The following is a 17788-nucleotide window of genomic DNA, read 5'->3' on the forward strand; positions in this document are numbered from 1 at the left end:
GAAGGAAGGAAGGAAGGAAGGAAGGAAGGAAGGAAGGAAGGAAGGAAGGAAGGAAGGGAGTTCAAAGGCTCTGCCCTCTGGGCATGCCTATATTAGTGAAGTAGATCAAAAAACATTCAGTCAAGGCAATACATAGCTCCTTAAGAAAAAAAAAAAAAAAAACTTAATGGGGCTGGAGAGATGGCTCAGCAGTTAAGAGCACAGGCTGGTTTTTCAGAGGACCCGGGTTCAGTTCCCAGCACCCACATGGTGACTAACAACCATCCATAACTCCAGTTCCAGGGGATCTGATGCCCTCTTTTTGCCTCTGTGGGCACTGCACACACCTGGTACACATATATACATGCAGGCAAAACACTCATACACATAAAATAAAAACAAATATTCTTTAATTAAAAAGATCTTAACTTGGGGCTGGAGAGATGGCTCAGTGGTTAAGAGCACTGACTGCTCTTGCAGAGGACCCAGGTTCAGTTCCCAGCACTCACATGGCAGCTACAAACTGTCCTAACTCCAGTTCCAGGGGAAATCGAAGCCCTCTTCTGACCTCCACAGCATTGCACAACACAAGTGCACTCATATACATGCAGGCAATATACTCCTACACATAAAATAAAAATAATAAATATTTTTTAAAAAGATATTAATTTGTAGGGGATGTGTGTGTGTGTATGTGTATGTGTATGTGTGTACCTGAGTTCAGAGCCAGTGTATCTTGACTGGTGAGCTCCAAGTTCAGTGAGAGATCCAGTCTCAAAACATAAGGTACAGTGAGTGATACTGACCTCTGGTCTCTACACACATACACATACACATACACATGCATGCACATTTACAAACCTATCACATATACAACACACACACACACACATACACACACCTCTACAAACCAAACTTTTCAACAAAAATCTACTTGTATTTGGTTTTTGTGCATATATGCACAGGTGTATGGGGAGGTCCTATGTGCACCCCTGCTTGTGGAGGCTGGAGGATAACCTCTAGTGTCATTCCTCAGGCAATATCTACCTTTGTTTTCAAGACAGGGTCTTTCATTGGCCTGGAACTCACCAAATAGACTAGGTTGGTTAGCCAGAGAGCCCAGGGACCCACCTGTCTCAGCCTCCTCAGTGCTGGGATTACAAGAGCCTGCTTTTTTACATGGCTTCTAAGGCTCAAACTCAGGTCCTTGTGCTTGCATGGAAAGCACTTTTACCAACTGAGCCATCTCCCCAGCCCTTCATTTAAAACAAAAACAGGTTCTCACTCTAGTCCAGGCTGACCTTGAACTCACAATGCCCCTGACACAGCCTCCTGAGCAGTCCAATTACAGGTGCGTGCCAACATGCCTACCACAAAAACCTGTTGCATGCCCTTTCTGAGAATCTTAGCCACAGCTCCAAGAAAACAACCGGCCTTAGGGCTCCTTGGGATGGAAGGAGGGGGGCACCACTAGCAGCAGTAGCGCTGTCTCAGCCCAAGATGGCTGCAGGGCAACATACTTCTAAGATTCCTGAAGAGCTTGTGGAACAAAAGATCCTACTGAACTAAAAGCATTGGGGAGCCCTGGCAAACTGGCAGGGTGCTTCCCTGAAGTCTGGGATATGTGTCTCTACTTCTCAAGCACAGTGAGAATCACGCTGAGCCATACTCTAACACAGCCCTGCATTATCAGTCTACATGAAGATATATTAATAGTTGCCCTGAGCTGTAAAGAATGCTCAGCGGTAAAGCACTGGGTGCTCTTGCAAGAGGACCTGGTTTTGGTTCCCAGCACCCACATGGTGGCTCAAAACCATCTGTAACTCCTGTTCAGGGGATCCAACAAACTCTTCTAGCCTCCATGGGCACTGCACACATGGTACACTTACATATATGCAGGCAAAATACACATAAAATAAGAGTCAGGCATGGTGATACACACCTTTAATTCCAGCACTTGGGAGGCAAAGGCAGGTGATCTCGTTGAGATGGAGGACAGCCTGGTCTACATAGCAAGTTCCAGGCCAGATGGTGCTACAGGGAAACCCTGTATTAAAAAAAAAAAATCAATCACTCAAAGAGTTCCACAAGCAGAATACACACACACACACACACACACACACACACACACACACACACTTTAAAGATTCCCTGAAGATTGAAGATTTCTGCCTCAGAAAATGACTTTCATTGTGGCATCTTACCTTTCTTTTTCAGGATGGCATTTGGCAATAAGTCCATCCTTAAGGGAATTTTAAAAATTGGGATGAGGATCAGGGCTGCAGAGATGCCTCAGTGGTTAGGAGCTCTTGCTCTGCAATCATGAGAACTGGAATTTAGATCCCAGAACCCATGTAACAAGGTGGGTATCCCTGCCAATGCCTGTAACCCCAGCTCCAATGGTGGAGAGACAGGAGGTGCACTGGGGCTTGCTGGCTTCCAGCCTAGCTGAGAGGGCACTTACCCCAAGTTCAGGGAAAAACCATGCCTCAAATGAATAGGCAGAGAGTGTTAGAGGAAGACACCTGACATTCTCTTCTGGCCTCCTTGTGCATATGTAGGTACATACACAATTATGTAATCTTTGAATAAAATAAATAAAATCTGAACCAATCCCCATAATGATGCTAAGAGAAATTTATTTGGGACTTAAGCAATTATGCCATACATTTGAAAACTATATGAACAGACCCCCAAATCAGCAATAAGGCACCTGTTATTTTGTTTGTTTTGTTGTTGTTGCTTTTGAGACAGAGTCTTACTGTGCAGCTCTAACTGACCTAGGACTCACTATGTCAATCAGGCTGGCCCTGAACTCACAGAGGTCTGCCTGCCTCTGCCTCCCAAGTGCTGGGATTGAAGATATGTGCCACCATGCTCAGCACCTGTCTTTAAGCCTCCCACCAAAAAGGAAATAAAAAAGTTACCTTTCTAATTATGTCAAGACATTTTACTCTCCATCACCTCCACTAAGCAGGAAACAGCCAGAGGATGAATGACCATCAAAATATCACGGATATTGGAGCTGGAGAGATGGCTCAGTGGTTAAGAGCACTGGCTGCTCTTCCAGAGAACCCAGGTTTGGTTCCCAGAACCCACATGGTGGCTAACAACTGTCCATAACTCCAGTTCCAGAGAATCCAATACCCTCTTCTGGCCTCTGTGGGCACTGCATGGACATGGTGCACATACATACATTCAGGCAAAACACTCATACACATAAAATTAAATATATATATATTTAATTCTGTGGATATGGAGTGAAGATTTAACAGTGAGATATGTAACAGAAGAGATTAAAAATTACAGAGAAAAAATACAAATAAACTTTCTTTAAGGAGCTTTGACAGGGTGGGGAGATGGCTCAGTGGGTAAAGTGTTTCCCATGCAAGTGTGAGGACCTGGGTTTGGATCCACAGAACCCATGCAAAGCTGGATGGAGTAGCATGCCCCTGTAATCCTAACTTTCCTATGGTAGAGACAGGAGACTCCCTGCAGCCTACAAGCCAGCTAGCCTAATGTACACAACTGTAACAACAAAAAGACATGTCTCAAACTAGGTGGAAGGCAAAGACCAACAGCCAAGCTTGTCCTCTGGCCTCCACTCATGCACCATGGCACTCAATATACCTGTGCCTGTATTCACAGTCATGAACACGCATATCACACACATCCTACAAATTAAGATCTTTTTAATTAAAGAACATTTATTTTTATTTTATGCAGTGCTTTGCCTGCATGTATGTATGTGCATCAGGTGTGTGCAATGTCCATGGAAGCCAGAAAAGGGCATTGGTTCCCCTGGAACTGAAGCTATGGATGGTTGTTAGCCACCACATGGGTACTGGGAACTGAACCTGGCCAGTGCTCTAACTGCTGAGCCATCTCTCCAGCCACAAGCTTGAGAGAGGTTTTATCAACCAGAAAAAGAAAACAAAAACCCACAAAGATTCAAGGAAATTAATGTTCTCCATGAGCTTTGCATGTTCCAGTTTTCTGAATATCTTTATCTCTGGTATTCTTCGGAATTACCTCAGAACCTTTACCTACCTCCCTTTTGCAGATAAGCAAATCCCAGTCTGAGATGTTAGGTAATTTGTCTGATCACACAGCTGGTGAGGGAAGCTGGGAGTCCTCAGCAGAGCGCGGAGGATTCATAGGGTTCTTAGCTTGCAATCACTTTTTCTCCCCACATCTACTCGCTCTCCTCTGCAGGTGCTTCAAGTCATGCCATCTGACAGCTTCTTCTTTTCCATTGTCCGGGATCCAGCAGCTCTGGCCCGTTCTGCCTTCTCCTATTATAAATTGACTTCATCTGCCTTCCACAAGGCACCATCCTTGACCGCCTTCCTGTCCAATCCTCGAGCTTACTACCAACCTGGGATCCATGGCAACCACTACGCCCGCAACTTACTATGGTTTGACTTTGGCTTGCCCTTCCCCCCAGAACTGAAGACCAAGAGAGCAAATCTTCATCTTCCCAAAGACTCCAACTTCCTCCGGCTGCATGTCTTGCCTTCCGGTGCTGGCCCTGGATCCCAAATTCTAGATCCCAAGGTTCTCGTTCAGCCTGTTACCACAGTTGCTGATGGTCATACACAGCCAGTCAACACTGCCTCTTCAGATTTGGGGACTTCGTCTTTCATCCAGTGGGGTCTGGCCTGGTTGGATTCTGTCTTTGATCTGGTCATGGTGGCGGAGTATTTCGATGAGTCATTGGTTCTGCTAGCAGATGCCCTGTGCTGGGGTCTGGATGATGTGGTGGGCTTCATGCACAATGCCCAGGTTGGGAGGGAGGAGAGGCTCAGTGCTGCTGGCAACAACTCGCAGACTGCTGAAGATTGGCAGCTGAATGCACGGGCCCGAGCTTGGAACAACCTAGACTGGGCTCTCTATATTCACTTCAACCGTAGTCTGTGGGCACGGATAGAGCAATACGGCCAGAGACGGCTACAACGTGCTGTGGCTGAGCTCCGGGCTCGCAGAGAAGCTCTGGCTAAACATTGCCTGGTAGGGGGTGAGGCTTTAGACCCCAAATACATCACCAACAAAATGCTCCGTCCTTTCCAGTTTGGTTCAACTAAGGTTTTGGGCTATGTACTTCAGAGTGGACTGAGCCCACAAGATCAAGAGGAGTGTGAACGCTTAGCTACCCCTGAACTACAGTACAAGGACAAACTTGATGCAAAGCAGTTTCCACCTACAGTCTCCCAGCCTTTCAAGACTTCAAGGCTACTGTCCCCATAGGCATCAAACTACAAATTAGGACACATGTGATGACAGAGGTGGGGATCAGAGTGGAGGGGGTGCCGGGAGCAATCTCTGCTTTTCTTGGAAGGGATGGAAGCTTTGCCCTGAGGTGATCCTGGAGTTGTCTGGCATTTTTGTGGGACGATCGCAGTACCTCCCTCCACCACGCACTTTGCCTTCTCACACCCCATAGCAGCTTCATGTAGCAGTACCCAGAAAGCCCCCTGGAGGAGCAAAAGATGGGAGTGAGCCAGAGAAAGTTTGGGGCTTGGTTGAGTTGAACTTGTATGTCCATTTCTCTCTGAAATATTATAAGGCTATGTTGATTTCACTGTGAAAATGTTTGTTGAATGAATAAATGCTATGAAATGTTTACTTGAGTTACCTAGGGTTCAGGAAAGAGAGGGATGGAGGAGAATCTTTTGGGGAGAAATTGGGCCAGAAAAGGTTCTTTCAATATTTCTTCCAGGCTGGGGAATACAACCCAGTGGTAGTATGATTGGCTAACATAATGAGGCCCAGTTACACAGTAACACATGCCCCAACAACAACAGAAACCCAGAATAAAGAAGGCAAGGGGTGTAACTCAGTTGGTAGAGTGCTGGCCTAGCATGCATGAAGTTCTGGGCTCCATCCTCAGCACCGTATAAAACAGATTTAGTTGCACATACCTATAATCCCAGCACCAGAGAAGTGAAGGTATGAGGATCAGATGTTTGAGTCCATTCTCAGCTATATAGGGAGTTTGAAGCCAGCCTGATCTACATGAGACTTTGTTAAGAGAGAGTGGATCTCTGTGAGATCGAGGCCAGCCTGGCCTACATACAGAGTTCTAGGCCAGGTGGGGCTACAGGGAGACGAAGGAAGGAGGAGGGAGGGAGGGAGGGAGGGAGGGAGGGAGAAAGAAAGAAAGAAAGAAAGAAAGAAAGAAAGAAAGAAAGAAAGAAAGAAAGAAAGAAAGAAAGAAAAAGAAAGAAAGAGGAGAAAGAGAGAAACAAAGAAAAATGAAAAAATCCTTTCCAGAAAAGCCTGTCTGTAGTAGCAGACCTGCAAGCTCCCGGGCAGCCCGCATCCAGATCCCGCCCTACCCATGGAACCCTGGAGGTCACGCCCCTTCCCTTCAGCTTCCGGTTTCTCTCCTCTCATTCAGCCCCGCGCCCTATTTCCGGCGCAGCCGGGTCTGGGTTCCGGCTTGGTTTCCCTGGTTTCCGGCCCCGGCTAGAGTCTCCGCGGCCAGGCAGCGCAGCACAACCTCGGGTGTCGGGACTCGCCGGCCGAGCTCCCGCAGGTTGGGCTGCTCGGGTCGGGTCTCCTCGGGGCCGCACCGCGCCCCGCCCATGGAGTCCCAATGCGACTATTCGATGTACTTCCCGGCGGTACCGCTGCCGCCGCGCGCGGAGCTGGCGGGGGACCCGGGCCGGTACCGGGCGCTGCCCCGGCGGAACCATCTGTACCTGGGGGAGACGGTCCGCTTCCTGCTGGTGCTGCGCTGCCGGGGCGGCGCGGGGTCCGGCGTCGGGGGCGGCGCGGCCTTGGCTTCCCGGGGGGCCTGGACGGAGCTGGCAACCGCCCTTGCCGCCCTGGCCTCGGTCAGCGCGGGAGGAGGGCTGCCAGGGGGCGGTGGCTCGGGCGACCCGGACGCCGAGCCCCCTGGGGGAGGGGACCCTGGGGGCGGGGGCTTGTTCCGAGGCTGCAGCCCCCTTCTCACCCACGGCCCGGGCCCTGCTACCTCAGGGGGAGCGACCACGGTGAGGATCCCCGGGTGACCGGGGCTGAGGGGCGGTTTGGTGGAGTGCTAGAGGCAGTTTGGGAGATGAACGCTTAAGGGACTGCAGGCCAGTGGCAGGTGACAGCAAAGGGACAACAGAAAGAGTGTCGTGTCTTGCAGAGGGGCCTAGGACAGCGGGCAGATGACGTAGGGGCGTGGGGGGTGTAAAGGAGAGCTGTTGCCTTGCAGAGGGACCTAGGACAGGGGACAGATGACCGGGGTGGGGGGGCGATAAAGGAGAGTCCAGTCTTGCAGAAGGACCTAGGAAAGGGGGCAGATGACCCGTGTGTGTGTGTGTGTGTGTGTGTGTGTGTGTGTGTGTAAGGACCTGTCTTGTCCTGCAGAGAGGTTGAAGACACCAGTAACCAGGCCCCCCATAACTTCTTCACCCCTTTCACATCCCTAGCTGCCTGTGGAGGAACCGATTGTGTCCACAGATGAGGTCATCTTCCCACTCACTGTTTCACTGGATAGACTGCCCCCAGGGACACCCAAGGCCAAGGTAGGATGACAAAGCTGGAGCTGACACCCTATAATTCAGATGATCACTCCTCACGACTGAGGTCTGATGTCTCCTGTACCTAGATTGTAGTGACGGTGTGGAAGCGGGAGGTTGAGGCACCAGAAGTTAGAGATCAAGGCTACCTGCGCTTGCTTCAGACCCGATCTCCTGGGGAGACCTTCAGGGGAGAGCAGAGTGCCTTCAAGGCTCAAGGTGGGGAAGAGAGTGTCAAAGGCTGGAGCCTGGAGGGGAGGTAGATTAGAGGGGCCACACTGGAAGGTGAGAACTGTTCTGATTTCTTGCCTCATCCTCTCTCTGCAGTGAGCACCCTGCTGACACTGCTGCCCCCTCCGGTTCTGAAATGCCGGCAGTTCACTGTGGCTGGAAAACACTTGACTGTGCTCAAGGGTGAGCAGCAGCAAGGGAATGGATTGGAGGGCAGTTAGTTACTCAGGGTTGGCTCTGTTGTGCCTGCCCAAGGTAGGGCCTGAGGGAGGTCTCACTACCCTGAGCTGGGCTGGTTTGCTCCCACAGTGCTGAACAGTTCTTCCCAGGAGGAGATCTCCATCTGGGATATCCGAATCCTCCCCAACTTCAATGCCAGTTACCTACCTGTCATGCCTGATGGCTCTGTGCTGCTGGTGGACAATGTCTGGTGAGCTCCTGGGGATCAGTGGGAAGGGCTATTGAGTAGTGGGAACAGAGATGGGGCATGAGGAGCTTATGCCCTGCCCTCCTCTCTTCTGAACTAGTCACCAATCTGGGGAAGTCTCCATGGGCTCCTTCTGTCGGCTTCCTGGGACCTCTGGCTACTTCCCCTGTCCACTTAGTGCCCTGGAGGAACACAACTTCCTGTTTCAACTGAGAGGGGGTGAGCAGCCCCCTCCAGGGGCCAAGGAGGTGAGCTGGTGTGCTCATGGGAATGGGGTAAGAAAACTCAGTGGGAGCTGGGGCTGTAGCTCAAGTGGTAGAGTGCTTACCTAGCATGCACGAAGCCCTGGGTTCTACCCTCAGCACTGCATAAACCAGACACAGTGATATGCACCTATGATCCTAGCATTTGAGGTGGAGGCAGGAGGATCAGTTCAAGGTCATCCTCAGCTATATAGGGGGTTGGTGGTCAACCTGTGCTGTATGAGACCTAGTCTCAAGGAAAAGACAGCAGAAGGGAAAGGCTCCAAGCCTAAGAGAAAATGGAACATGGGAAGTCTATCTTTGTCCTGCTGTAGGGCCTTGAAGTCCCCCTGATTGCTGTGGTTCAATGGTCCACCCCAAAGCTGCCCTTCACCCAGAGCATCTATACCCACTACCGGTAAGTATATAGTAGATGTTCCAGGTACCTTCCTGCTCACCTCTGCCTGACACACACATCCAGCTTCCCTCTCTCACTGCTCCTAGCCTGCCCAGTGTCCGCCTAGACCGCCCCTGCTTTGTGATGACCGCTTCTTGTGAGTCCCCTGTTCGGACCTACGAGCGTTTCACTGTCACCTACACGTTGCTCAACAATCTCCAAGACTTCCTTGCAGTGAGGCTTGTGTGGACCCCGGAACATGCACAGGCTGGTGGGTCACCTGCCAGGCTGAGACCTTGTCCCCTGGGAGGGGAAGGGAAGAAACAGGAAGTAGGACAGCGAGAACAGCTTAGATCTGGTACCAGCCCCACCACAGTGGGTGTCTGTGGCACCTGGATAGCTCTGCTCTGTACATGGCTGGCTGTCCAAGGTCACAGATGGAGAGTTGAGACAGACCGTGGGCAAAGACACTGGGCTTGTGCTTTCTGATACAAGTTTTACTTTGCTCATTTATTAGCTGTGTGACCTTAGGTAAGTCACTTCATCTCTCTGGGCTTCTATCCTCTGTAAAACTGAGTAAATGACCTCATGGGTTTCTATGTATATTAATGAGTTAGTACACAATATGGTCAGACCAGACCTCAACCTATAGTACTGGCTATTGTTGCTTGTAACCCTCAGCACAAGGTAACATTTACTGTTTACTCCAGAGTGACTTGTGGACGAAACAGCTGTGCTGGTGAAGGCCTGTGTTTGCTGAGGAAGGCTGTCCAGTGTTCATGTGTGCTTGTTTCTGTCCCCAGGAAAGCAGCTGTGTGAGGAGGAGCGCCGGGCCATGCAAGCAGCCCTAGACTCCATCGTCTGCCACACGCCTCTCAACAGCCTCGGCTTCTCCCGGAAGGGCAGCGCACTTACCTTCAGTGTGGCCTTCCAGGCCCTGAGGACGGGGCTCTTTGAGGTAGACCTGGTGTTGGATGGAGAAGTCAAGGCCCCTAGCTTCTTTGGGAGAAAGGTCTTAGATACTGCTAGAAAGCTGGGCAGAGGGAAGAAGAAAGCCATTCGAACCCGGGTCTGTGGGAAGGTCTGGGCCCAGCAGCCAGCTGCCATGCTGAATCCGTGTCTTCCCAGCTGAGCCAGCACATGAAACTGAAGCTCCAGTTTACTGCCAGTGTGTCCCACCCTCCGCCTGAGGCCCGGCCCCTGTCCCGCAAAAGCAGCCCCAGCAGCCCTGCTGTCCGGGACTTGGTGGAGAGGCACCAGGCCAGCCTGGGCCGCTCGCAGTCCTTCTCCCACCAACAGCCTTCCCGCAGCCACCTCATGAGGTAGGGACCTGACAGATGTGGCCCTGGCCAAGAAGGGAAGTAGAGGGATGCTGTGCCCTCGAGCCCACAGCCTCTGTCTTCTTACAGGTCAGGCAGCGTGATGGAGCGCAGGGCCATCACCCCCCCTGTGGCCTCCCCTGTCGGCCGTCCCCTCTACCTGCCCCCAGACAAGGCTGTGCTTTCTCTGGATAAGATTGCCAAGCGAGAGTGCAAAGTCCTGGTAGTGGAGCCCGTCAAGTAGCACCAAGCTGCTCAGCTTTCGTTCACTCCAGAAACCCAAAGCCCCAGGAGGGCTCCTTGGTCCCAGCCTGTGCCTCCCATGCCTCTCACTGTGGGCAGAGGCCCGGTCAGGCTGCCTGTCTGTGTCTGCTGTGAGGGACGAGGGCAGAAGCTGTGAAATGGGCTGTATGGCTGCAGCTCAGCCAACAGTGTTTCCCAAGTTCTCATGGGGGGGGGGGCTGGCCCCACCCCAGGCCAGGCAAGGGCTGCTTGCCCTCTGCCTTTCACCTTGTTCCTTGTTCTCAGTTTACAGAGTATTTTCTCATTCCCATTATGTTCTCTCTGCCTCTGAAATTCCCTCCCACCCACCCGCAGGGCTGAGATTAGAGGGTGGTGGTGGTAAAGGGACCCCGACAATGACAATGATTCTCCTGTCTCAGGGGTTGGGGATATAGCTAGGTGGCCTCTTTCTGCCCCTCATGTTTACGTTAGCAGCCTGAAGCACTTTAAGTTCTTTCTTTTTTCTTTATTTCTTTTTGGTCTGTTCCTCTAACTTATTCTCCAACCACAGCTTCCAACTGAAATAAGACTATTAAATGCCTGTCAAGGAGGAAGAATGGGTGTTGTCTGTGTGTTAACCTCAGGGGTGATCACCTTCAACATGTAGCAAACAGCTTCCTTCCTGTCCTGTTTCTCCAATTCCCAGATTCATTTTGGGTTTTTCAAGAAGGGATGTGGCTGAGCTGCCCAGACTGGCCTTGAACCCACAATGCAACCCAGGTTACCTGGAATTCTTGATCTTTCTGACTTACTCTCAAATGCTGGGATTGCAATTGCCTGTGTGCTGCCATTCCTGGCTCCAGTTTCCAGTTTTATGGTGCCAGGTGGTGGTCTTACACACCTACTTATGGACTGAGGTATGTGACTGTCTCCGTAGAAGGCAGAGGACAGGCACAAGGTGTAACAGCCCCCCTCCCCCCGTCCAAGTTCAACCCATTCCATACACACATCCTGAGCCTTGGAAGGTTGGACTGGTGTTTATTAGAAGGGAGGGAAAGCGGGGAGTCCCCTTGCCAGAGTTCCCCTTAACATAGTGTGTCTCCAAGCCTCTGTTCCTTGGGTGGGGGTCAGGAGGTGGTGAGCATAAGCCCCTTGTTCAGCAGCAAGCCAAGAAAGGTAGAGGATGGATGTCTCCTCATCAAAGGCTGAGACCCAGTCCATTTCTACAGGCTCAGACGTCAATGGGCTCCCGGCCTCGGTTCTGCCTCTTCACCACAAACACCCTCTGTCCTGACACGGTCACCAACAGTGTGTGTTCTCCAAAGACCACTGGAGGGGAAACAGGCCTTCCCCCACCCAGGAGAGGGAAGGAAGCATGGAGTTAGTGGGTGCAGTGGCCTGGGGGGGGGGGGGGGGGGAAGACAAAGCAATCTGTAGCTGAAGGTGGAAAGTCCAGAGAAAGGGCCGGGAAGTTCTTTCCTTCTCAGACTCACTCGGGTCTCACACTAGGAAATCTCAAACAAGGTAGTAGGTGAACCAGGGACCCCAGGAAGAGTTGGAAGTCACTGGGAGGGAGACAGGTATTCCTCACTGAGCAGAGAAGCCTCTAGGGCAACCCCCCACCAGGGATAAGAGCTCACCAGACAGGCGTTTGAAGGGGACGTTCATGCCATGGTGCAGCCGGAAGCCACAGGCTGTGCTGACCAGCTCTGAGATGGCGCTGGCCGCTTGCTCATCATTCTCAAGGTCCCCAGATGACTGCTTGTGGGTAGAGGAGGGCAGGGGCAAACAGAACACAGAATTGGGAGAATTCCAGACACAGGCCACTGGCTGTTTTATTTAAAGTCTCCAGTACTTTCCCATGTCCCCAAGTCACCTAGCTTTGGGGAAATCCCACTGAAAACCTTACAATTTTGCCTTCCCTGTGCCATTCCTATTTCTCATCCTTAAAGACAGGGCATCACTCGTAACTCTACTGATAATCCAGGCTGGAGGTCAAACCCAGAGCTTTGGACATGTTCAGTAAGTGCTCTACCACTCACTGAGGAACTCTAGGCAGATGCTCTTCCACTGAGCTAAATGCCAGTCCACCTTATTCCCAGCCTCCCCACTTGCTGCCCTGTCTGTAGAATATAAAGTAAACACCCTCTTTGTCTTTGAAGCTGTTACTCCTTACATTGGGCAAGTGATGTGACAGGAGTTCAGGTTTCCTCTTTTCTGGTCACTGTTTCAACTTCCTCTTTGACAACCTTCAGGCCCCTTACTAGGTTTAGTTCCCTTTGCTCTGTTTCCCCATCTGTATATTGGGGTCAGCAGAACCTACTTAATGGGCTTGTAAGGATTACATGAGACAATGAGAGACCTTAGAACAGGTCCCATACAAAAAAGTACATAACTGGTAGCATTCAACCTCAAACCCTCTAGAGTCAGCCCATCACAATTCTCCTTGGCCACCTCCCTGGCTAACTTCCTTTCTAGATTTCTTATTGGTTCAGGTATCATATTATTTTTCTAGGTTTCCCATTTGAAAGTCCTATGGATGAGTACCTTCAGGAATGTATTTTAAAACCTCTAAGATGTCTTCTTGGGGCTCAGTAGGTAAGAGTGCTTGCTGTGCAATCATGAGGACCTGAGTTCAAATCCCCAGCCAGGTGTGACTACACTTGCACCTGGAACCCTGGCACTGGAGGGGAGGGGGGCGCAAGACTGCTGGAGTTTGCTGACTGACAGCCTAGGTTCAGTGAGAGACCCTGCCTGGAAGAAATAAGATGGAGAGTGATAGAGCAGGATATCTGGTGTCCTCTGGCTTCCACATATGGACACACTCAAAGATGTCTTATATACATTACTCCCCTGGAACAGTCTTGCCAAACCATTTTGGTGGGTCATGTTTTTAGTCAAAAACACTTCAAATAACCTTCAAGATCAGAAGAAGTTCAAGCTGGGGCTGGAAAGATGGCTCAGCAGTTAAGAGCTCTGGCTGCTCTTGCAGAGGACACAAGTTTAATTCCCAGCACCCATAATCTGACTAACCATATGTAATACAGTTCCAAAGGATCCATTGCCGCCTTCTGACCTCCAAGGGCACTGCACAACACAGGCAGGCAACACACTATATAATTTTTTCTTTGGTCTTTTGACACAGGGTCTCCCTGTAGCCCCAGCTGGCCTGAAACTCACTATGTAAACCAGGCTGGCCTTGAAAGCACAGAGATCCACCTGCCTCTGCCCCCTGAGTCCTGGGGCATGCACCACCACAGCCAGCTAAAAAATTTTTAAAAAGAGGTTTAAGTAAGCCTTAGGACATCCACTATCAGATTCTTATCATAGCTTTCTCCCTGCTCAAACCTTCCAGCTCTTTATTATTATTTTTAATGTGTATAAGTATATTGCCTGCATGTGTGTAAGTGCACCGATGTTGTGCAATGCCTGTGGAGGTCAGAAGAAGGCATCAGATCCCCTGGAACTGGAGTTGCAGACAGTTGTGAGCTGCCATGTGAGTGCTGGGAATCGAACCTGGGTCCTCTGCAAGAGCAGTCAGTGGTCTTAACCACTGAGCAATCTCTCCAGCCCCAAACCTAACTCTTCAGAAAGTTTTTTTGATTTTATTTGTATGAGTGTAAAGTGAACCATGTGGGACAATGCCTGCGGACATCAGAAGAGGGGGTTGCACCCCCTGGAACTGGAGTTACAGACAGTTGTTAGTCACTATGTGGGTGCTGGGAACTGAACCTGGGTCCTCTACAAAAGCAATCTGTGCCCTTAACCACTATGCCGTCTCTCTAGCCCCTCCTAACTCTTTTTGACACAAAGTCACAATTCAGAAAAGCACTGTCACATTCCAGCAAGTCTACCCAGCTCCCAGTCCTGAATATTCTTTTCCACCCAATCACAGCCTTCCTTGAAACTCATCTGAATTCCTGCCTCCAAGAAAGTCTTGCCATAAAACAAATTACAGGAGCAAACAAGATGGCTCAATAGGTAAAGGTGCTTGCCTCCAAGCCAGATGACCTGAGTTCCACCCCCAGGACCCTCATGGTGGAAGGAGAGAAAAAACTCTAGCAAGTTGTCCTATGACCTTCACATATGCACCATGCTACGCACACGCTCACAGCCACACAACACAAATAAATTGATATACTAAAAAATAACTTTAAAAAGATATACCAAATAAAGGAATACTAGCAATGGTCAGTTATCAACAAACCTGTAACTAGTAACTTTGGTAAAGTTGGTGAACTTCTTTTTGAAGTAAGAGTTCACGTAACCCTGGCCTTGAACTTGCTATGTATCCAAGGACGACACTGTTTCCACCTTTCAAGTGCTGGGATAACAAGCGTGGCCACCACACCTGGCTTTATGCGGTGCTGGGGACTGAACCTAGGGCTCCATGAATGCTAGGCAAACACTCTACTGCCTGGGCTACATCCCCAGCCTTTGGTAATAAACCTCTTACCATAAAACAAGCAACTTAGGATTCCATACATTAATTACTGAAAGCTTACCATATGCCAAGCAGTACACCAGGCAGAGGACTTTAACAGAGACAATCAGACGAAAATGGACAGTATTAGAAGGGGTTTCGGAGCCGTGAGTCTCACTCCCCCGCCACCCCTTTCCCAGAACGCACCGCCAGCACTGCACCTTCGCTCAGCACCAGGTAGCCGAGCTGGTCAGGGATTCGCTCCAGGCCCTGGGTCAGTGCAGAAGTCTAGTGGGTGAAGAGGCAAACAGTGAGAAGCATGCTGACCAAACCCTGCAGAGCCGCAGGAGTCTCCTCGCGTGGAGACTGCCCTTCCAGACCCTCTGCGTGGCCTACGACCCCGATCTTCCCGAGTCTGCATCCGTGGTCACTCTGGGACCCCGGGCTCTTCCACCTCCCACGAAGGAGACCCCTCAATCCCTCCAGCCGCCTTACGCCCCGCCCCGGCTACCCCCCCCACCACCACCACCGCAGATCACCGAGTCCCACGGCCCTAGCCCACCCTCTGCGCCGTTGCCCCGCGCATCCTCCATTCCCCCGCAGGCCCAATATAAACTGGAGGGGCAGTCCTTAAGGCCATGGGGGTGGGCAACAGAGCTTGGGGGAGACAAGGAGAGAACCCTGGGCGTGCTACCCGCGCATGCGCCCTAACTCACCATCGCAGCCTTAGGTGCAGGGGTACTCCCAAGCAGATAGGTAGCTTCCGGCACTGGGCTCTGGTCACGTGATTCCACCGCCCACTGACTTTGAGACGCCCGGTTTCAGCTCCGTCCCTCGCATGCGGATTGGCAGAGGGGCACGTCATCAGCCTTCATCAGCCACTGCGGAGAGCCGTTTCCCTGAGTCGCAAGGGCAGTGGTCACATCTCCTCGGGGTCCCTGCGTGTTGTAGGGTGAGAACTCGCGGGTGGGGCTAAGTGCGCATGAGCGGCTAGGGTTTCACCAGCTAGCTAATCTAGTATGTCATCTGAGGCAAGTTCTCTACTCGGGTGTCACACTTCATCCTGAAAAAGAGACTAAAAGGAAAGATAGTTTGCTTGTGAAAAGCTATGTCGCATGTTGCACTCATGCCTCTTCAAAGCAGCTTTCTGTTTAAGACAAGTTCCTGACCTGGCTTTAAAATTTTTTTACTTTTCTATTTTTTTACTTAAATTATTTATTTAATAACCACACAATCAGAAGAAGCATTTCATTACAACAGCATTGACATATTCAATAATAATTTCCAGAGCTAAGATGCATCTCCTTCAAAATTGGCTGTAATTTTCAGGTTTACAGTTGAATTAATACAGTTATACAATATTGTACTCAGTATAAATCCTATGACATAAAATTAAATAAGGTTTTAAACTTTAAAAAAGATCTCCAATTTACTGTTAAAATACACAGCTTCATACAGAAAAATTCATTTTCAATACAATTGACAGATGCACAGGCATTTCTAATCTATATATCTGATGTCATCAGGTAAATTTCAGTGGTAATGTTTTTCACCTCTACTAATTATTAAGGAGCAAATTTTTATGCTTTGAAGAATTATGTTATTGTTATTTTAATTTTTTACACCCACTTCCCAGATAACATCCTCCCATAGTCTCCCTTCCCCCCACTAGAGCCCTTATACTCTGATATCCCAGCTACTGTCTGCTGTGTTGTCAACACCCCCAGCCATTCCCCACTACTTGCCCTTCTGGTGAATCTACTCAGCCTATCTAGATAGAGGTCTTTGTTTTAGGAGGGTCAGCTGTTCCTCATCTAGCAGTAATCAGTTGTCAATATTCCTTTGGATAAGATTGGGGTCTGCTGTCATTTTCCCACTTCTATGCTGGGTTACTATCAGGGAGTCCCTTTGGCCACCCAAAAGAAGGTATCGCCTTTTTGGCATTGTTTCTTGTTATGTAGCCTTTAGCTATAAATATGGACTCTTATGAAATTATTTTGGCCCCTTTAATCATTGGTTATAATTTCCTTTTGGTTGTTTAAGGCCATACAGTTGGACCAGATAAACTGATTTATTTTTACTCTTAAGGTCGTTTGAGGATCTGTTCCTCAGGGGTCACATGGGCTTGGGAGGAGACCTTGGCTCCTTTCTTCTACCAGTTTCACCTATATGAAGATAAGTCAAAGGTCCTGCTTGACCATGTTTGGCTTCGCTTGGAGGCATGGAGGAAATGATTTCTCTGTGTTGATCCTCCTCTTTATTGACGGGACACTGTTTCAAGTCCATCTGGTGGGGTCTCCTCGGCCTCCTTGATCAAGAGGACAGGTGACCCACCATTATAGGACATTTTGAGAGATGCTCATAATCCCCTGGAACTAGTCGACCTAGGAGGGCAAGGAGCAAAAACTGTCCTTTATGTCCCTTTGACTAAATTATTATAGGCCACAAAGTATGTCTGTTAAACATCCAAGAAGTTTAGTTCCACCAGTCTGGTATTTTTAATTACAGTGTGTCATGTAGATAAATCTTGGGCAAAACCAGTTGTTCTCAGATAAACCTTACCTAGACATATATTTCTTGATCTGCTCTGTATAATTTGTCAGTAGGGTGTAGGAATAATATGGTTCCCTTGAGTTTATAAAACTAGCTAGGCATTGTTTATTGCTTGCATTGTCTCACCCCTCCATCATGGTTTTCCCACTTAAGGTGCCCCCATTTCCCCCCTTTCTCCCTTACTAATACCCTTCTCCTATGGTCCTCTCTTGAGCTCCTTCTTTCCCTTTATCCCCTAGGTTCCTGGTATACCCTTCCCTCCCCCATCTCTTAAACCCAATTTTTATACATATCTCCCTCATTAAGGCCTGTTTCCGACTATTCTTCTCTTTCATGTTCTTTCTTTTACTTTATCTCCCTGTTTCTTTTCCATTATACTGGTTCCTTAGTTATATCTGGTTGCATACTTATTTATCAGAGTCTGGTTCTAGGATCCACATATGAGGGAGAACACATGTCAGTTTTTTTTTTTTTTTCTGAG

General features: G+C 49.6%; 3 protein-coding genes and 1 long non-coding RNA gene across 20 annotated transcripts in view; 2 read left to right on the top strand and 2 right to left on the bottom strand.

Moving 5' to 3' along the window:
* LOC108490817 overlaps nucleotides 1-4186 on the bottom strand; it is a 12419-nt gene extending 8233 nt beyond the window's left edge. The window contains exon 1 of the long non-coding RNA XR_003849423.1: nucleotides 4030-4186. This is a non-coding gene — a long non-coding RNA (uncharacterized LOC108490817). The remainder of the gene's footprint in view (nucleotides 1-4029) is intronic.
* Nucleotides 1-5602, top strand: part of Gal3st4 (galactose-3-O-sulfotransferase 4) — a 10994-nt gene extending 5392 nt beyond the window's left edge. For both annotated transcript variants that reach the window (XM_008832383.3, XM_029563207.1), the window contains exon 4: nucleotides 4195-5602. In XM_008832383.3, coding sequence (XP_008830605.1) covers nucleotides 4195-5226 — 1032 coding nt within the window. In that variant the 3' untranslated portion in view covers nucleotides 5227-5602. The remainder of the gene's footprint in view (nucleotides 1-4194) is intronic.
* Nucleotides 5603-6358: 756 nt separating this feature from the next.
* Map11 (microtubule associated protein 11) lies at nucleotides 6359-10948 on the top strand. The gene is made up of 11 exons (XM_008832384.2): nucleotides 6359-6977; nucleotides 7404-7499; nucleotides 7583-7712; nucleotides 7821-7907; nucleotides 8034-8154; nucleotides 8252-8399; nucleotides 8729-8811; nucleotides 8898-9061; nucleotides 9594-9748; nucleotides 9919-10112; nucleotides 10200-10948. The coding sequence occupies exons 1-11, from the start codon at nucleotides 6567-6569 to the stop codon at nucleotides 10351-10353; spliced, it is 1743 nt and encodes a 580-aa protein (XP_008830606.1). The 5' UTR covers nucleotides 6359-6566; the 3' UTR covers nucleotides 10354-10948.
* A 401-nt stretch (nucleotides 10949-11349) lies between these two features.
* Nucleotides 11350-15614, bottom strand: Lamtor4 (late endosomal/lysosomal adaptor, MAPK and MTOR activator 4). 16 transcript variants are annotated; one of them, XM_029563213.1, is made up of 5 exons: nucleotides 15471-15614; nucleotides 14962-15042; nucleotides 14837-14866; nucleotides 11972-12089; nucleotides 11350-11687 (listed from the first exon to the last, which is right to left on the bottom strand). In XM_029563213.1, exons 1-5 carry the CDS (start codon nucleotides 15471-15473, stop codon nucleotides 11563-11565), a joined length of 357 nt encoding a protein of 118 aa, XP_029419073.1. In that variant the 5' UTR covers nucleotides 15474-15614; the 3' UTR covers nucleotides 11350-11562. The 16 variants fall into 16 exon arrangements, with proteins under 16 accessions (XP_029419073.1, XP_029419072.1, XP_008830607.1 ...); XM_029563212.1 differs by having other exon boundaries at nucleotides 11972-12092; XM_008832385.2 differs by lacking the exon at nucleotides 15471-15614 and adding an exon at nucleotides 15317-15463 and having other exon boundaries at nucleotides 11350-11660.
* Between the last annotated feature and the right edge of the window lie 2174 nt (nucleotides 15615-17788).

This window comes from Nannospalax galili, unplaced genomic scaffold (assembly GCF_000622305.1).
Source record: "Nannospalax galili isolate Female #2095 unplaced genomic scaffold, S.galili_v1.0 scaffold675, whole genome shotgun sequence".
NCBI lineage: Eukaryota > Metazoa > Chordata > Mammalia > Rodentia > Spalacidae > Nannospalax > Nannospalax galili.

Excerpts from the sequence above, each read along its gene's own strand:
- Map11 (XM_008832384.2), top strand. The coding sequence starts at position 6,567 with ATGGAGTCCCAATGCGACTATTCGATGTACTTCCCGGCGGTACCGCTG. Across the intron at positions 7,908-8,033 it reads ACACTTGACTGTGCTCAAGG|TGCTGAACAGTTCTTCCCAG; the intron begins GTGAGCAGCAGC and ends TTGCTCCCACAG. Across the intron at positions 8,812-8,897 it reads AGCATCTATACCCACTACCG|CCTGCCCAGTGTCCGCCTAG; the intron begins GTAAGTATATAG and ends CACTGCTCCTAG.
- Lamtor4 (XM_029563208.1), bottom strand. The coding sequence starts at position 15,394 with ATGGCCTTAAGGACTGCCCCTCCAGTTTATATTGGGCCTGCGGGGGAA. Across the intron at positions 12,093-14,836 it reads GGTGTACTGCTTGGCATATG|CAGTCATCTGGGGACCTTGA; the intron begins GTAAGCTTTCAG and ends TCTACCCACAAG. Across the intron at positions 11,688-11,971 it reads CCCCTTCAAACGCCTGTCTG|GTGGGGGAAGGCCTGTTTCC; the intron begins GTGAGCTCTTAT and ends TCCCTCTCCTGG.